Source organism: Podarcis tiliguerta (assembly GCF_965153285.1).
Source record: "Podarcis tiliguerta genome assembly, chromosome: 4".
NCBI lineage: Eukaryota > Metazoa > Chordata > Lepidosauria > Squamata > Lacertidae > Podarcis > Podarcis tiliguerta.
In genome coordinates, this window is record NC_139537.1 from 22,769,288 (window position 1) to 22,786,354 (window position 17,067).

General features: G+C 43.0%; 1 protein-coding gene and 1 long non-coding RNA gene across 3 annotated transcripts in view; one reads left to right on the plus strand and one right to left on the minus strand.

Annotated features, from left to right (window-relative positions):
* Positions 1-5,905, plus strand: part of LOC310675852 — a 54,376-nt gene extending 48,471 nt beyond the window's left edge. The window contains exon 3 of one of the 2 annotated variants that reach the window (XR_014510239.1): positions 4,389-5,905. This is a non-coding gene — a long non-coding RNA (uncharacterized lncRNA). Of the gene's footprint in view, positions 1-4,375 lie in introns of both variants that reach the window. The other variant, XR_014510240.1, reaches the window with a different exon arrangement.
* The window catches only part of CRYL1 (crystallin lambda 1), a 37,174-nt gene extending 20,771 nt beyond the window's left edge, over positions 1-16,403 (minus strand). Inside the window, exons 1-3 of the mRNA XM_083436747.1 lie at positions 16,189-16,403; positions 10,635-10,742; positions 5,925-6,051 (exon numbers count right to left, since the gene is read on the minus strand). Coding sequence (XP_083292873.1) covers positions 5,925-6,051; positions 10,635-10,742; positions 16,189-16,229 — 276 coding nt within the window. The 5' untranslated portion in view covers positions 16,230-16,403. The remainder of the gene's footprint in view (positions 1-5,924; positions 6,052-10,634; positions 10,743-16,188) is intronic.
* Between the last annotated feature and the right edge of the window lie 664 nt (positions 16,404-17,067).

The window sequence follows — 17,067 nt, forward strand, 5'->3', positions numbered from 1 at the left end:
ATGACAATTATATCTTTGGCATAGCAGGCAAGTGCTGACCTGTACTCAGATCCATTTCGGGGATTTTTTGTTTGTACTGCACATAATTTTACATGAGCAGCTATGGAAAGTAATATAAGGGAAATGTTAGATGTAGGCAGTTGCACTCAGAGCAGATAGCAGATGGATTGCATCAGGGTTCTTTAAAACCCCTGAAGCTTATTTATTTATGAAGTATTTTCATACTGCCTTCTCAGAAGATATCAGGGCAGCCTGTACAACATAAAAAACAATTAAAAAAGTAAAAAATATATATCATTAAACTGAATGTTTAATCAAAACGTTTTAAACAGCTGCATAGGCCTCCCGGCCTAAAAAGTGTCTTCAAGAGATGCCTGAAAGTCAAAAGCAAATATTCCTGCCAAATCCCCGCTGAAAGAGTGTTCTTCACAGTGCAAATATGAAAGGGAAAAGAATTGGAGCTGCCGGGAGGGACTAACCGTTGGTTAAGAAATGACGAAACAAAGCTTGCATAAGTGAATTTCAGTTTGCTCAGCATCAGAGTGTGCACCATTTCTGCAGTACGGCAGGCAAGTGCTGGCAAGTACAGCAGATGTCCTAATTCTCTGATTTAACTGGTATTAAGGAGAACATGAAGTGCAGGAGTTCTCCTTCAAACAATTCATCTTACGAGAAGTAACAAGGGAAGGCCCTAGAGTAGGGGTGAAGTGCAGGGCCTGAATTTGGCCCTCCAGGCCTTCCTACCTGGCCCTTGGGACTCTCCCTGGGTTATCTCCCTCCCCAGCCCTACTCCACGCTCTCTGTGTACAGTGGTGCCTCGCAAGACGAAATTAATTCGTTCTGTGAGTTTTTTCGTCTTGTAAATTTTTTGTCTTGCGAAGCACAGTTTCCCATAGGAAATGCATTGACGGTTTCCCATAGGAATGCATTGATGAATGCACAAGACGTTTTCGTCTTGCGAAGCAAGCCCATAGGGAAATTCGTCTTGCGAAGCAACGCAAAAAACAAAAAACTATTTCATCTTGCGAGTTTTTCGTCTTGCGAGGCATTCGTCTTGCGAGGTACCACTGTATTTTGTATGGTTGGAATGTGTCCATGAACTAAAATAACATCAGCTTTCCTGGATGGAAAGATAACATATCTTATATTCTCATTCTCACATTGAGGTGGCCTTATGACTGAAAAAGCCCACCCCCCATGACAGCCTCCCTCATCCCATGGGAACACTTGCAGTTAAGACAGAGTGTATACCATGCCCCTAACAGTGTGAACACGACAGACGAGAAACGAGAACCACAATTACCCAGCCCTGTTAATTCAACTGCTGCCTTAAATAATTGGATGAAGGATTTTGAAGGAAATAGAGGGGAATATTCACTCCCTTCTTGCACTACTAGCATCACTCCATTCAGGCTGCTCAGATTATTAAAAGCAGGGGGAGGAAAGAAAGAGAGCCCCTCCTTATAATATGTCAAAAGTGTCTTATGGAGAGGGTGGCAAGAGATTCTTCCTCACCCAGGCCTGCTACTATTTTAACTGGCCTGGATTGAACATGGCTTGGCACAAACATGCGATCGTGCCACTTCCAAGAGGGGTCACGGTTCTTTCCTCCTTCACCAGTCGCTGTGCTGTTGCACACTCTGCTGAACTAAGTCGTGACTTGGCATGTCGTTCAGATTCCAGCCTAACTGCAGGCTGTAGCCAAGCTTTGTCGCATGGGATACAGCCGAGTTAGGCAGATTTACTTCCACATTTGATCCATGTTAACCACAAAACCTTTGAAAAAGTTTTTTTATTTTTTTATTTAATGTGTAACAACATTTCTTACAATAATGAGATTTGTCACGCCTGATTGAGACTATATACTTCTGTTGCCCAATTTTTATCAGATTTCTATTGGTGTTAATAAAGTCAACCATGAATACAGAAAATAATCACTCCAGTAACTATGTAGCTATACTTTACTTACTGAATAACTCGGAGCCTTTACTAATTGTGGTGAATTATCTTCTAACAAAAGACAAAGTCCAAAAATACAACAAAAATACAAAATAGGACTTTCGAGAATCACAACCTCACATTGGAGGAATGAGAGTGAGTGAGTAGACATTCGTATCACTTTGTAAAATTGAGAGGCTGCAGATAACCAAATATTACACCTATGTGTTCTTCTCCTGTTCAATTGTAGGGCTTATGGGATAGATGCCAATGATATTTGAAGAGGGTATTTATAGGTTTTTGCAAAGATGGCTCTCAAGAAAAATATCCCATTTCTCATTTCCCCAAGGCAACATTGTTATGACCATTGTATAAAATTAACAGAATTATGGCATCAAGTAGCCCATTCTTTAACAACCAAGACCAATGGTCTTTAAAAAGAGAATGAGGGCACTTCCAGGCAACTTGTTTTGAGCATTGACGCCAATCTGATTGCTGGAAGGCTAAACAACATTATGTCAAAGTGAGTATTATCCTGCACTTCCCACTGAATTGTCCAGCTTTGGCACAAAAAGTCCAATCCTTTAGAGAACCTGGTCTGCAGCATAAGACATTCCAGTCAACTATCATTGTGCAACCTGGATTTGCTGGTATGTGATTGAATCCCACCCTAAAATAGCAAAGGTCCCTGGAAGCAACTTTAGTTTAAAGCCCCATTGATTTCTGTGGGAAACATTTAAGACCATGATTACACATTTCCCAATAATTTTGCTTAGTTAATAAGTGACAATAGTGAATTGAAAAGCAGGGATGGAAGAACTGTACCTAAATCAATTAATATGAAGAGTATTTGCATTATGCTAGACAACTCATGTTTTATGGCTATGAAGTAAATTTGCCCGCTGTATCTAGTGAAGGAAAGAGAAAGTTTTAAATAAGAAACAAAGGAGAACGAAAAAGAACTCGCTAGATTTTATCTGTTTAATGTAGTTTAGGAAGTTTTAAGCATTAACATTCTCTTAACAGGTTTTTAAAAAAAGAATTTCTACTCTTAAGGACATTGTTCATGACAGGAGTTCCAAGGAATGCAGTGAAATTACCGTATTTATGATTGCATCTTATCTTACTCACAACCAAGGATACTACAAACAGGATCACAGACAGGGCTAGGGTAGCACATCCACAGCAGAAGTAACCTCTGGAGCAGTGGTTCTCAACCTGTGGGTCCCCAGATGTTGTTGGACTACAACTCCCATCATCCCTGACCACTGGTCATGTTGGCTAGGAATGATGGGAGTTGTAGTCCAACAACATCTGGGGACCCATAGGTTGAGAACCACTGCGTCTGGAGCCACCAGGACAGGAAATTGGAGCAGACGTCAAAGGCCTTCATTCAGAAAAAAATGAGTAGGAGGGTCCACAAACTCAGAAGGGACCCTCATTTTTTATGAGATCAAGATAATAAACATTATCATCTAAAGAGCAGGGATCCAGGGGTCTTAGTAGACCACAAGCTTAGGACGACTCAACAGGCAGCAGCAAAAAAAGCTAATGCTATTCTAGGCTGCATCAACGGAAGTATAGTGTTCCGATCAATAGAAGTAATGGTCCCACTCTATTCCATCTTGGTCAGACCACACCTGGAATACTGTGTCCAGTTCTGGGCACCACAGTTTAAGAAGGCTATTGACAAACTGCAACATGTGTAGAGGAGGGCGACCAGGATGATCAAGGGTTTGGAATGGTTGAGAGAGTTGGGTATGTCTAGCTGAGAGGAGGTATGATACCCACCTTCAAATATCTAAAAGGCTGTCATATGGAGGATGGAGCAAGCTTGTTTTCTCCTGCTCCGAAGGACAGGACATGAACCAATGAAGTAAAGTTACAAGACATGAAATTTCGACTAAACATCAGGAAGACCTTTCTGACAGTGAGAGCTGTTCGACAGTGGAATGGACTTTCTTGGAAGGTGGTGGACTCTCGTTCATTAGATATTTTTAAGCAGAGGTCGGATGACCTTTTTTTGTCATGGATGCTTTAGTTGAGATTAGCCAAGCAGCAGGAAGAATGGGAGAGGGTGGGCTCCAGATAAGTGATCAACTTATATTTTCCTCAACATATGTATTAAATGATTGAGATATATATATATATATATATATATATATGCAGGTTTTGGTGTCCTCGGGTGTCTTCCCGTGTAAAAGTTGGGGTGTCTAGGCGACGTTTCGACGAGGTCTCACTCGTCATCTTCAGGCTGGTGCTTTCGGAAGCCGAAAGCACCAGCCTGAAGATGACGAGTGAGACCTCGTCGAAACGTCGCCTAGACACCCCAACTTTTACACGGGAAGACACCCGAGGACACCAAAACCTGCATTCCTGTACCCGTGAAAATCTACGAAAGCAAATATATATATATATATATATATATATATCTCAGGGTCAGTCCCGAGCATCTCTAGGCAGAGCTGTGAATGTTGCATCTGAAATCTGAACTGCGCAGACTAATGGTCTGAGTGAGTACAAGGCAGTCACTTATGTTTGGTATTTCACAGCCTCTCTTGACACGGTACTAGTCTGGCCACTGTAGGATGTTAACAGAATGTAAATGGAGGTACAGAAAGCTTAGTCAAAGTTCTGAATCCACTGGCCATACACAAAGCTTGTGAGATACATAACTCATTGGAAATCTGGTCAGGGGTTAGTGTCAGATACGTTTAAGCTTGCTTTAGCAGTAGCTTCAATGCACCAGCTCCCTCTTCTGGAAGAAGAAGCAGGAATATACAGGTAGAAGTTATCTTAAGCGGGGGATTGTATAAGCAAAATTATGCAAAGCCAAGCCCCTTCCCCCCAAATAGTCCTGCACATCCATTCCTATCTCTCTGAGGCCAGGGCTGAGCGGGCCTGGCCCCCTCCCCGGAGATGGCAAGCTTTATAAGCCCCTCAAGCTTGCTTACTGAGCAGGTCGTGCAAGGCCTTTGGAAGCCTCTGCAAAGTTGTGATGAGATAGTCTCAGAAATCTGGAAAGTAAGGCGGGGGAGGAGCTTAAAGGCTCTTTCCACACTGTGTTTTCCCACTGCGAAAAGAGCTTTTTAAGCCCCCACCGTGCCCCGCTTGCTTTCCAGGCTCTGGGAAGGTTGCATGTGGGTTCCTGTGAGATCTCTTCTGGGGCGGGAGGTGTTTCCTGTTCTCCCGCCCATTTTATTTATTTTATTTTCTGTGATCACATTTGCAAAATCAGTCTAAGATGAGAGCTACCGGTATTGCAATTCTGTCTGTTTATAGTATTACATCACAAAACTACATGGAACCTTAACTGCATAGTTCTGCCTTTGAGAGTATGCCCCTCCCCCCGCAAGTTGCCAGTGCAGGGCATCAATCCAGATCAGGATATGTACAAACAACCCTTAAGAAATACATGTACAACTAGGGTAGCAAAATGTACAATAAGACCCTTTTCACTCCTTTCACTTTTAAGTTTATTTATCTGGGGGGTACACTAGTAAAATGAAGCAATAGAATTGAACTGACTGAAGCAACAGAATTTCCATTTCTGCACTTAGCTAAATCACCTATTTATTAAAATCTGGTATATTCTTTATGCACAACCTAACCACAAAGCATTCTGTACAAAAGTATGTCCTTTAACCAGACTTCTGAAAACTTTACATATTAAGTGTGGCTGATTTAAACCAGATTTAAACTTATCATTTACCTGGCCCACAAACTGCCGGCGAAAAGAGGTAGGAGTACCACTTACAATTTTTGGTCAGTTAAGCTCTATTAGATGTAAAAGTTTTGCTGGAATGGTAATGACCAGCTGCTGCATAGTCAAGGCTGTATTTAGAGGCTGGTGCTTTTAGTTTCATCCAACTATGAGATAAAGCTGGTGAATGAACAAATGATTAGAGCATAGATAAGCCAGTGAATTCCCCACAAAATTTCCTCCCTTTGGCCATTTCAAGTGAACAAGCATGTACTGTACTCACCTGAAGGTAAATGGCACCCTCTACTGCCGCTTTTAAATCTGTGCAGCCGCTAATGAGAGACAGCTGCTTGTCAGCTGTCAGAGTACCTTTCAGCATTCCTGTCTTTCCTAGTTCTTTCAATTCTTTGCTGTTTGAAAACAGAAGAACAGCAGAAGAATTACGAGTTTTATTTATCACACGTACTAATAAAAATATACCACAGGAAAGATTAACTTTTTCCATGCATACTTATTAAATGGAACCCTTGCGAAATATGGTGCAGTGTATGGCATTCTCAAGGACACGGGTGGCGCTGTGGTCTAAACCACTGAGCCTCTTTGGGCTTGCCGATAAGAAGGTCGGCAGTTCGAATCCCCGCGACGGGGTGAGCTCCCGTTGCTCAGTCCCAGCTCCTGCCAACCTAGCAGTTCGAAAGCACGCCAAAAAGTGCAAGTAGATAAATAGGTACCGCTCCGGCGGGAAGGTAAATGGCGTTTCCGTGTGCTGCTCTGGTTTCGATGTTCCGTTGCGCCAGAAGCGGCTTAGTCATGCTGGCCACCTGACCCGGAAAAAACTGTCTGTGGACAAACGCAGGCTCTCTCGGCCTGTAAAGCGAGATGAGTGCCGCAACCCCAGAGTCATCTGCAACTGGACTTAACTGTCAGCGGTCCTTTACCTTTTTATGGCATTCTCTAGATTCATGCTTCAGAGCACAATGCAAGCATTGTTATTCATTTATTAATTGCCTCCCATGGCAACATCTCATGGTGGTGTGCAATAAAAAATAGCTAAAAATGGCTAAACACAGCACAAAATAGCAAATACTTTCTTTTTAAAAAACCAGAAAGGCAAAAGCAATACAATACAGACACCCTTGGCAGAAATCCAGCTGGGAAAGCCTGTCAGAACAAAAATGTCTTCATTTGTTCCCGGAAAGTGCAACTGGTGGGCTCTTCTTGTATCCCAAAATGCTATTCCAAAGAAAAGGGACAGACATACTGAAAGTCTTGCTCCAAGATGCAGACTTCTGATATCTTTGGAATTTCAAGAAGGAGCTCTTCCACAGACCGCAGCGACCTCCTGGGCATACAAGGGATAGGGTGGTCTCTCAAGTTACCTGGTCCTGAGCTGCATAGGGCCTTATATGTTAGTACCAAGACCTTGAACTTTTCCTTGTAGCAGATCAGAATCAGGCCAATTGCCCATCTAGTCCAGCATCTTGTTTTCACAACCAGAGCCTATGAGAAACCCACAGGCAGGACCCAAGTAAACTCTCTCCTCCTGCAGTTTCCAGCAGCTGGTATTCAGAATAATAATAATAATAATAATAATAATAATAATAATAATAATAATATCTTTATTGTCATTGCCCCCTTCGGCGACAACGAAATTACTGAGGAAGCCTAGTTCCTCAGACTATGGAGGCGGAGAACAACCATGATGGCCTTTGCCGCCATTAATTTGTCCTCTTTTAAAGCTATCCAAGTTGCTGGTCACCACTGCCTCCAGGGAGCCATCACTGATGTCCATGAGTTCTACCATTATGAGAGAAGAAACTTCTCTCTATCCACTTTCTATGTGCCATGTATAATTCTATCATGTTGCCTCTTACTCGCATTTTCACTAAACTAAGGTAAAGGGACCCCTGACCATTAGGTCCAGTCGCGGACGACTCTGGGGTTGCGGCGCTCATCTCGCTTTATTGGCCGAGGGAGCCGGCATACAGCTTCCGGGTCTTGTGGCCAGCATGACTAAGCCGCTTCTGGTGAACCAGAGCAGCGCATGGAAACGCCGTTTACCTTCCCGCTGGAGCGGTACCTATTTATCTACTTGCACTTTGACGTGCTTTCGAACTGCTAGGTTGGCAGGAGCAGGGACCAAACAACGGGAGCTCACCCCGTCGCGGGGATTCAAACCACCGACCTTCTGATCGGCAAGTCCTAGGCTCTGTGGTTTAACCCACAGCGCCACCCGTGTCCCTTTTCACTAAACTACAAATTCCCAAATGCCGCAACCTTTCCCCATTGCTCCATCCCCTTGATTGTTTTGGCTGCCCTTTTTATATCTTACTCATTTATTCATAGAAATATTTATATACCACCGTACCACAAAACATGTGATCTTTTCCAGCCTCTGCAGCACATGAAAACCTTTTGCATGTCTGTTGATGACTGAGCAAAGATTATGCAGGAATAGGCAGACTCTTATTCGATGGAAGCACAGCATAATGTGATGTCCCAGACAATATTAACATACAGATTACCCAGTCATCAATCTGCCAGTTTCCTCAACCTGCTCGTGTCTCCACCATTCTCATGCAGAGTATATTGCAAGTGGGACCTGCAACGCTCTCATCAACCAGGAGGTGTTTAAAGTTATGTGCAGAGTGGTCACAACTTAAAAACGAGTCGTATGCAATAAATAAATACCGGATGTGGGGAAAACCTTGAAACGAAACAAAACCTTGAAAACAACTTGGCGCTCCTTCTCACATGTCCGTGCTTCTGGCAAAGCCTTATGTTGATTATTGTTAGAGCAGTAATGTTTTCGTATTGTACAATAGCAGTCCCATCACCCATAGGTAATTAGATGCTTCCTCATATTACAGACAGAGAAATCAGGGTAAACAACTTAACAAAGCAATTGGGAGTGAAACACTAATCTGACAAGGGGCTTTGCTTAGCCCTTAGTCCAGTCAAATCAATTCTGAAGGAGAAACAAAAAAATGCATTCCTTTTCACACTTTTAAGTATCCCTTACCACCAAGCACTCAGAAACATGAAACTGCTTTGCTGAACCCTCTCTCCGCAAGTGTTTTGTTTGCTTGTTCATTCTGCTGTTACCTAGGCAATGCCATTTTGGTAGTGCAAAGAATATCACATTTCTACCCTCAACAAAGAAAACTCTGGTCTGTATGCATAACTTTCGTGATCGTCATCTGAAGTTTGCAACGACATGGATATAAGATGGGGCAATGTTAGAAACATAACTTCTCTGACATTTCAGTGGTACATCATGCAAGTCCTCAGGAAGCTGGACGTGGGAATTTAAGCCAGAACCAACTCAATTATTACAATTTAGCACAGCTGACGTGTCCAAAGTGCTTCACGTGCATTATCTCAATAATTCTTACAACAACATTGTAAATAGGTCACTGTTGCCACCATAATAATAATAATAATAATAATAATAATAATAAAATTTATTTATATTCCGCCCTCCCTAGCCAAAGCCGGGCTCAGGGCGGCTAACAACAATCAAATAATCAAACAATCAAATAATCCAACATTCTAAAAACATTCCATTATAAAAATTAATTAAAATCAAATTAATGACAACCGTTGAGCAAAATTCTGTGCAGGTTGCCAGAGGAGGGAGTCAGGCTGGGCCCTGACCAAAGGCCTGGTGGAACAACTCTGTCTTGCAGGCCTTGCGGAAAGATGTCAGGTCCCATCCCATATTACAAGGGGTGGGGCTGACGCCAAAAGAACAGTATCTTATCTAAAGACACCTACACAACTCCCGATTGAGTGATTTGAATACAGAAACTCCTAACTCTCAATAAGCATCCTGGAAACTTAAGTTTCCACTTACTAGTATTGGAAGGGACTGGGCATCTTAAACAAGCTTTTTTAAGTGTTACTGATATTTTTATAACACACAAAAAATAACAAACACGTGGAGCATCTGAAAGGTGAAGGTATGTGACAAGCCAAGCAAGCTACTGAAAGGTGGAGGAAGCTGAGGCAGCTTCCGCTGCTGCCTTGAGACAGGCAAGGGGGACTGGCGAGGCTTAGCTGGGGGGCGGGAGGGCTTCTTTAAGTCTTCTCGCTGCCCTCCCCCCAGCTGAACAAGCCCCATATCCCTCCAGTATGCACAAGCCGGAGGGACAGGGGGCTTGTTGAAGCAGAGGGAGGAGCAAGCCGTATTGTGCCTCAGCAATGCTGGTTATTTCTCCCTCTGCAGTGGTATATCACTGGTGAAACCGCCACCGCTCCCGAGTCCCTCTGCCGCCAGAGTCCGGATGCAGCTTGTTTTCCCCTCAGCGTGCTGGTAGCAATGGGACTCAGGAGGTAGCGGTTTCACTAGCAATATGCCGCTGAGTGAGGCATCATCACCGTCTGCCCCTAATACCAGTCCTGGGCGATATATGGATATATTGCCCAGGCCTACTAGGTGACCTTGGGCTGGTCCCAACCTCTTAATCTACCTCACAAGGTTGTTGTGTAAGGATTACATGAGGAGAGGGGTGCACCATGTACTCCTTGGAGAAAATGGTGGGATACAAGTGCAATAAATAAGCTCTTCTGTGTACCTGGAGGGACCAGCCAGATGGAGATGTCAGACTAAGCACTACGATCAGAGATAAGGGACATCCTATCTCCCTTCTATGTGCTAAAATCAGAGATAAGTCTCTGCCTGCTGTGTGATAGTAAAAGGATTTATGCCTGTGTGTGTGTGTGTCTGCCTGCTATTGCTTTTAGAAGGCAGTAGAGGACACATTGGACAATTGATCAAAAACTGGAGGGTTGGTAGAGGGGCTTGTGGGTCTCACTGAAGATCTACTACCTTTTATCCCATAATTTGAGCAGTACCTTGAATAGATAATCTGAATGCATCCTGAAATCCCATTGGTCCCCTGTTCATCTTGTTTAGAACTAAAAGCTAACCACAGTATTCAAACAATTATAATCCTGACTAATCTGTGCTAAAGGAACTCAAATGACTTACCCAATTTTTTCCAGGGCTTTTGTTACCTGTTCTTGTACAATATCATAAAGCTTTACTTGAAATCCAGCAGAAGCAAATAACATGGCCCAGCTACATCCAATGAGTCCACTAAGAAGAAAAGAGAAAACGGTTAGCACAAATCTTTTATTGTTATTTATTTTAAAATACTTACATGCCACTTTTCCAGGCAAAGCCTGCCCAAAGCAGCTTACAGCAATAAAAACTACAAGTATATAAAGATGCTTTTTACTAAAAATCAGTAATTATTATTGATCTATTCCACAGAAATTCCACAAAGAGAGTTTGGAATTCCAGTAACATAACGATATTCCAGTCTCTTTCCGGCAAGCAGGACATAAATTATTCAGGAGAAGGCCAACTGAAACAAATGAGTTTTTAAGGTCTTCTGAAAAGTCTGAGGTGTAGCTGCCATTGCAGCATTTCTGGGAAAGAACTCCAAAGGTGTGGTGGAGCCACCACAAAAGAGGCCCTGCCTCTTATGCTCAACCACCTCACAGACCTATTCCTGTCACAACACAGAAACAAAACAAGGTTTTCCTGTTTCAGCACCTGTTGAAGGCAGCAACCTGGATAGTTAACCAACCCACAGATTCAGCAACAGAAGTTCAAGGTATGTTTTGAAAGGGCAATGAAGGATGCAACAGACCAATCAGCATATTACAAAGCAATTTGGCTCACACCCTACTTTTGGAACATCTAAGTTTATTAAGCAGAGAGCAAATGTTGAACAAAATGGACTTGGATTTAAAATAGTCGTTTCACTATTCTGTGGGTTATTCTGCATGCTACAGGCCTGAAATTCTGCACACAGAGCATCCCTCTAAGTACATATGGAATGCAGAAACATTCAGGTGAACATATATAGTCATATGAAGTTGCCTTACCCCAAGTTAGGCTATTCATATTGCCCACTAGTATATACTCTGATCATGGCTCCCTTGCCTGTCAGGATTCTTCCCTGTCCTGTTACCTGAAAAACTTGAGACTAATCTGGGAGATTATGCATGTGCTCTACCACCACTCAGTCCCACTTGGCAATTCTTTTTTAATGTTGTATTGCATATTGAGTCAATCCTTTCTTCCTTTTTTTTTAATAGAAAATTTTATTCTATGCAATTCTATCTTAGATACTGCTTAGTAATGATAATACTCATTTCAAAGATCAGCTAAATTGCACAGAGCCAATAAATAGTCCTGTTTAGTATCTGCCTGCTAACGGGCATAATTCTTGCTAAATATTGGGATCTAATTTGGATATCTAGATGCAAATTTTCTGGTCCTACAACAAAATATTAATATGGAAGGCACTCTCTAGCCCCATTCATTTGTTCAATTATGTATATGTAGTCAATTTCTCTTAATTTTTTTAAATCACCCTTTTCATTTGCAGATAATATACTTGTATTACTTATTATTGTTAACTGAATTTATATATACCACCCTATACCTGGAGGTCAGGTCTCAGGGCGGTTCACAGAACAAAATCAAAATATAAAACCACAAAATATAGAATCAAAGTAAAAACAACAACCCAATACCCCCCAAAAAAACACACCACACATTTTAAAAGGGCATAGGATGTCAATCAAATCAACCAAAGTCCTGTTTAGCAAGGAACGTTTTTGCCTGGAGCCTAAAGGTACATGATGAAGGCACCAGACGAACCTCCCTGGGGAGAGCATTCCACAGATGGAAACAGAACTAAGTGTCATCAGCATACTGCTGACAACTTACTCCAAACCTCTGGATAACCCACACCCAGCAGTTTCATGTAGATCTTAAACAACGTGGGGAATAGGATTGAGCCCTGCAGAACCCCACACTGAAGGTTCCACAGGGCTGAAAAGCATTCCCCAAACACCCCCCTCTAGGAACAACCATCCAAGTAGGACTGGAACCACTGCAAAGCGGTGCCACTCATCCCTAGTTCAGACAGTCGCTCCAGAAGGCATCTAAAGCCACTGAGAGGTTGAGGAAGAATTAACAGGGACATGTTTCCCTTGTCTCTCTCTCAACGGAGGTCATCATACAGGGCGACCAAAGCAGTTTCTATGCCAAAACCCCAACTGAAATGGATCCAGAAAATCAGTTTCTTCTAAAAGTGCTGGGATCTGGTCTTGCTCAGGAAAGGGAGATTAGCAACAGGCTGGTAGTTAGTTAGGTTTTCTGAATTCAGGGAAGGTTTCTTAAGGAGTGGTTTTACCACTGCCTCCTTCAAACAGGCAAGGACCACTCCCTCTCATGTGCTCTTATTTATTGTTTTGTTATTTCTTCCATGTAAAGATCCAGTAAAATCCATGTTTAAAAATACGAGACTACTCCTAAATTCTTTTCCATGTTTCTGTATTGCTGTAGTTGAAGGAATAATCTAAACGGAGAGGACATGTTGTAGTCGAGGTCCCTTCAGTTGCCCTGTCCACATCCTCAAACTACAACAACAGAACATGATTCCATACACTTTGACTGGCCAGTGCTCTAGAAACCTCCTCTAGAACTTTATCAACACTGACATCTAGTTTGGATCAAAATGTAAGTGACCTTGTGCTCAAAGTGCCTTGCAAATTGCTCACCGCAGGTCTCAGGGATCTCTCAAATTCAACAAGTCCGACAGCAGACCATCCCAATAGGTCCTTCACCTCTGCATTTGGGGGGTGGAGGAAAGATTACCAAAGGCAATCTAAATCTCAACAGGTAGCTATCCATCCATGACAACAACACTGTTATATTAACTCGCACTAACAATTTCTCTGTGGCAATAAACAGATTCGGTGGACTTAGGATATATGTTGATTCCACAATGTACAGTAATACCTCAAGTTGAATGCGCTTTGGGTTGAGCGCGTTCGAGTTGCGCTCCGCGGCAACCTGGAAGTAACGGAGCACATTACTTCCGGGTTTCGCCGCTCACGCATGCACTCAAAATGATGTCACGCAAATGCATGGTAGCAGTGAAACACGACCCGCAGACGCACCGTCCCGTCCTGCGTTCTGTTCGGGATGCGAACGGGGCTCCAGAACGGATCCCGTTCACATCCCGAGGTACCACTGTATTGAGAGAGAGTATGGCAGTCATGTATTCCTCAGTTAGATCAACCAAATGGAGTTGTCAATACACAGCTATAAGAATAAGAATAATATTTTATTATTTATACCCTGCCCATCTGGCTGGGTTTCCAAGTGCAGTGAGGAAACTCTCAAAGAGGCAAGATAAGGCCACATGAAGTCACAAGTTATTAAAGGTTGTAGCTATAGTCAGGTCATATCAAAGTCACTGAAGAGCAGACATCAGAACAGAATATTCCAACAATATTATTCTATTCTGCAGTCAGGCAGTCTGTGCAAACACCTCTATTGATTTTAAATGCAAGGATGTGTCATGAGATGCAAAACACTCTCTTAATTAACATGTTTTTATTATTCTTAGGTAAGCATGTGTAGAATTGCAAGCTAAATGTGCTTAAATTGGCCTGATTATGCCCACAGCAAAGTCCCATTGAGTTCAGTAGGACTTAATCTGAATTGGCATGCATAGGATTGCACTATTAATTGCCATACATTTTCACTAGAAATTAAGCACATGCTCCACTTCAGACAATAAAATGTCTTGGGCACTGACATTATTGTGAATGGAACTGAATTGCCCAATAACTAAGCAAAATAAGGAAGTATTTATCTCTTTTTATAACTGGGGACAATGAGGCATGGTCAAGTCAGATCTCAACATCTGCAAGTAAATGTGGAAGTATATTGCAAATGTGGCTGAGTAAGCTATCTACACTACAATACTGTATACTAAACTAGGAAGACAAGATGCTTTAGATTAGAATAACAAACAGAATTTACAGAGCAATCATAACCCATACAGGTGGAGTTTGGGCAAATAACTGCTACGGTGTCATCTCTACTTGAATATGTCTTATAATTCAATGTATTAGTATTTCCATAAAATGCTTTTAGACTTCAGAAAAGGCTTACTTGAACTTCTGATCAGTTTATTGTCAGTATTTTCCTTATAATAGCAAATGTATATACAATACACTTTTTGCCATATTCGCCATAGGAAATTAAAGCTTTCCACATATAAAGGCATTGATGACGACACACTTTCCTTGTAGTTTTACTGATTTCAATGGTACTTTGTTTTCATACAGTTAATAGTCGTGTTAAAAATTGGCAATAAACATGATTTGTTTATCACTGGTTCTCTTAATCAGTTAACAGGATACAGGAACAATACTGGTGCAATTCTACATAAAGGTTACTAATGGTACAGAGGTCATCTACTTCACAGTTTTATTCAGACGTACACTCAATATTCAGAACAAACATGTACTTTCATTCACTTAGTTTACAAGAGAGTCTCCTAATCACATATCTGACAGCAATTCATAGTCCACAGTGCAGTAGCCTCAACAGACTACCAACAAACCTCTAGCACAGAAAGAATTGCTGGTTGACCTTTGTTCTGTGCTAGCTGAAGTGTTCCAATTTCTGACATTTAAGCAGTTTCCCAGTTGGTGTTGCCATTGGGCAAAGTTTGACCTTACCCTCTACATACCACTGGTGACCGATGCATAACTGAGTGCAACCCCTAGCTGCTGCCTTAGTCTAACAGCATGCGACAACGTAAAAGGCACATGCTCCAAACACAATTCACACCTCTTATGTTCTGCGGTCGGACAGCAAGACTGCATATGGAGCAAGCCTTGAGGTCCCTTTGTTTGAAGAGTTAAGGTTGGGGCGAAAAGTCAATTATAAAAATAAGCAAGCCAGAGTTTTAGGCCTTATCAAATGGGGAAAACAGAGGCATATATATTTTTAAGCCATTTGTGAGCTTCCAATAGACATTTGATCAGCCACCAAGTGAACAGAATGCTGGACTACATAGGCCTTCCATTTGATCCAGCAGGGCTCTTTTTTTCCTTAATTATAAGCAAGCACACACAGTAGCACTAATTTTAGGTACAAATTTCCTGTTACTTTAATTAGATGCAGTTAATTTAGAGGGAGGAAAAAAAAGAGCAACACATACAACCTGAACATAAATACATGAAGGTTCTCCAGATTTCAATCAAGTTACTACACTATAAAATTATCTTGGCAAAAATCTACATTTTGCGGCTTATAAAAGCTTTCCAAAACACACCACACTTTGAATTTCCATGTTGGCAATGGACTTTTTCCCGTGCTGCCATTCACCTAGAATGTCCTTTAGCTCTCCATGTGTTTCAAGGTAATCTGTACAGACTAAACGCAAACAGATTAAATGGCTTAGGTAAGTGTTCTATTCACACGCAGGAAAGTTACTCATTTGTTTTGTCTTTTTTAACACCTCGCTGCAGCAACAGCAAATGCCAATGTAAAAGTTGTGGTTTGGTGGCTTTGAAGATCCCACGCCTAAAAGGCAGGTTCCACGTCCTTCGCGCTTTTCGGGGGGGGGGGAGTGGGGCACAGGATCCCCTTCCCCGGACTGAAACACCCTTCTCCCTCCTCTCTCCGAGCCAACAGGAGAGCCACTCGTCAAGGGATTTACCTGCCAACAATCACAACACGTCCCTCTTGCACGGGATCCATTGTGCCAAGTTCAGGTTGCAGCACTCACACGGCAGGAGGAGGAGGAGAACCCGGGAAAAGCCACTGGAGGGGAACGTGGGCCAGCGGATCCCTTTTCAAGGCGACGTTTCCTCCCCACCCCGCCACCCCCCAATTCCAAGGGATGTCACGGCCACTACCATTGGCTCCCAGATAAGAACACTTCCCATTGGCTCCCCGGGTGCCCCAAGCGGCGGCTCGAGGGAACGTCTTCAGATTGGGGTTACCCGGGTCAAGGGAAAAGAGAGGCGGGAAGGCGCGTGGGGCTCTTCAGCGGAGGGGGGTTCATTTGCTTTTTCCTGGCTTTGTTGTGGAAGGAAGTCGGCGGGGTGGGCGGGCAGTTCCGAGAGAGAGAGATTCCACAGCGACTTTGGCTTCCCCCTTATGGCTATGCATCCATATATATACAGTATATGGCTTCCTCTTCCGCTTCTCTCTGGGGGGTGCAGCGCGGCTCGGAGGATCGGGCCCTGTGAGGGTGCCCACAAAAGGAGAGAGCATGCGCAAGCCAGAAAAGGCGGCAGGAGGTGCTGCTTTGTTGTTGTTTAGTCGTTTAGTCGTGTCCGACTCTTCGTGACCCCATGGACCAGAGCACGCCAGGCACTCCTGTCTTCCACTGCCTCCCGCAGTTTGGTCAAACTCATGCTGGTAGCTTCGAGAACACTGTCCAACCATCTCGTCCTCTGTCGTCCCCTTCTCCTTGTGCCCTCCATCTTTCCCAACATCAGGGTCTTTTCCAGGAAGTCTGCTCTTCTCATGAGGTGGCCAAAGTATTGGAGCCTCAGCTTCAGGATCTGTCCTTCTAGTGAGCACTCAGGGC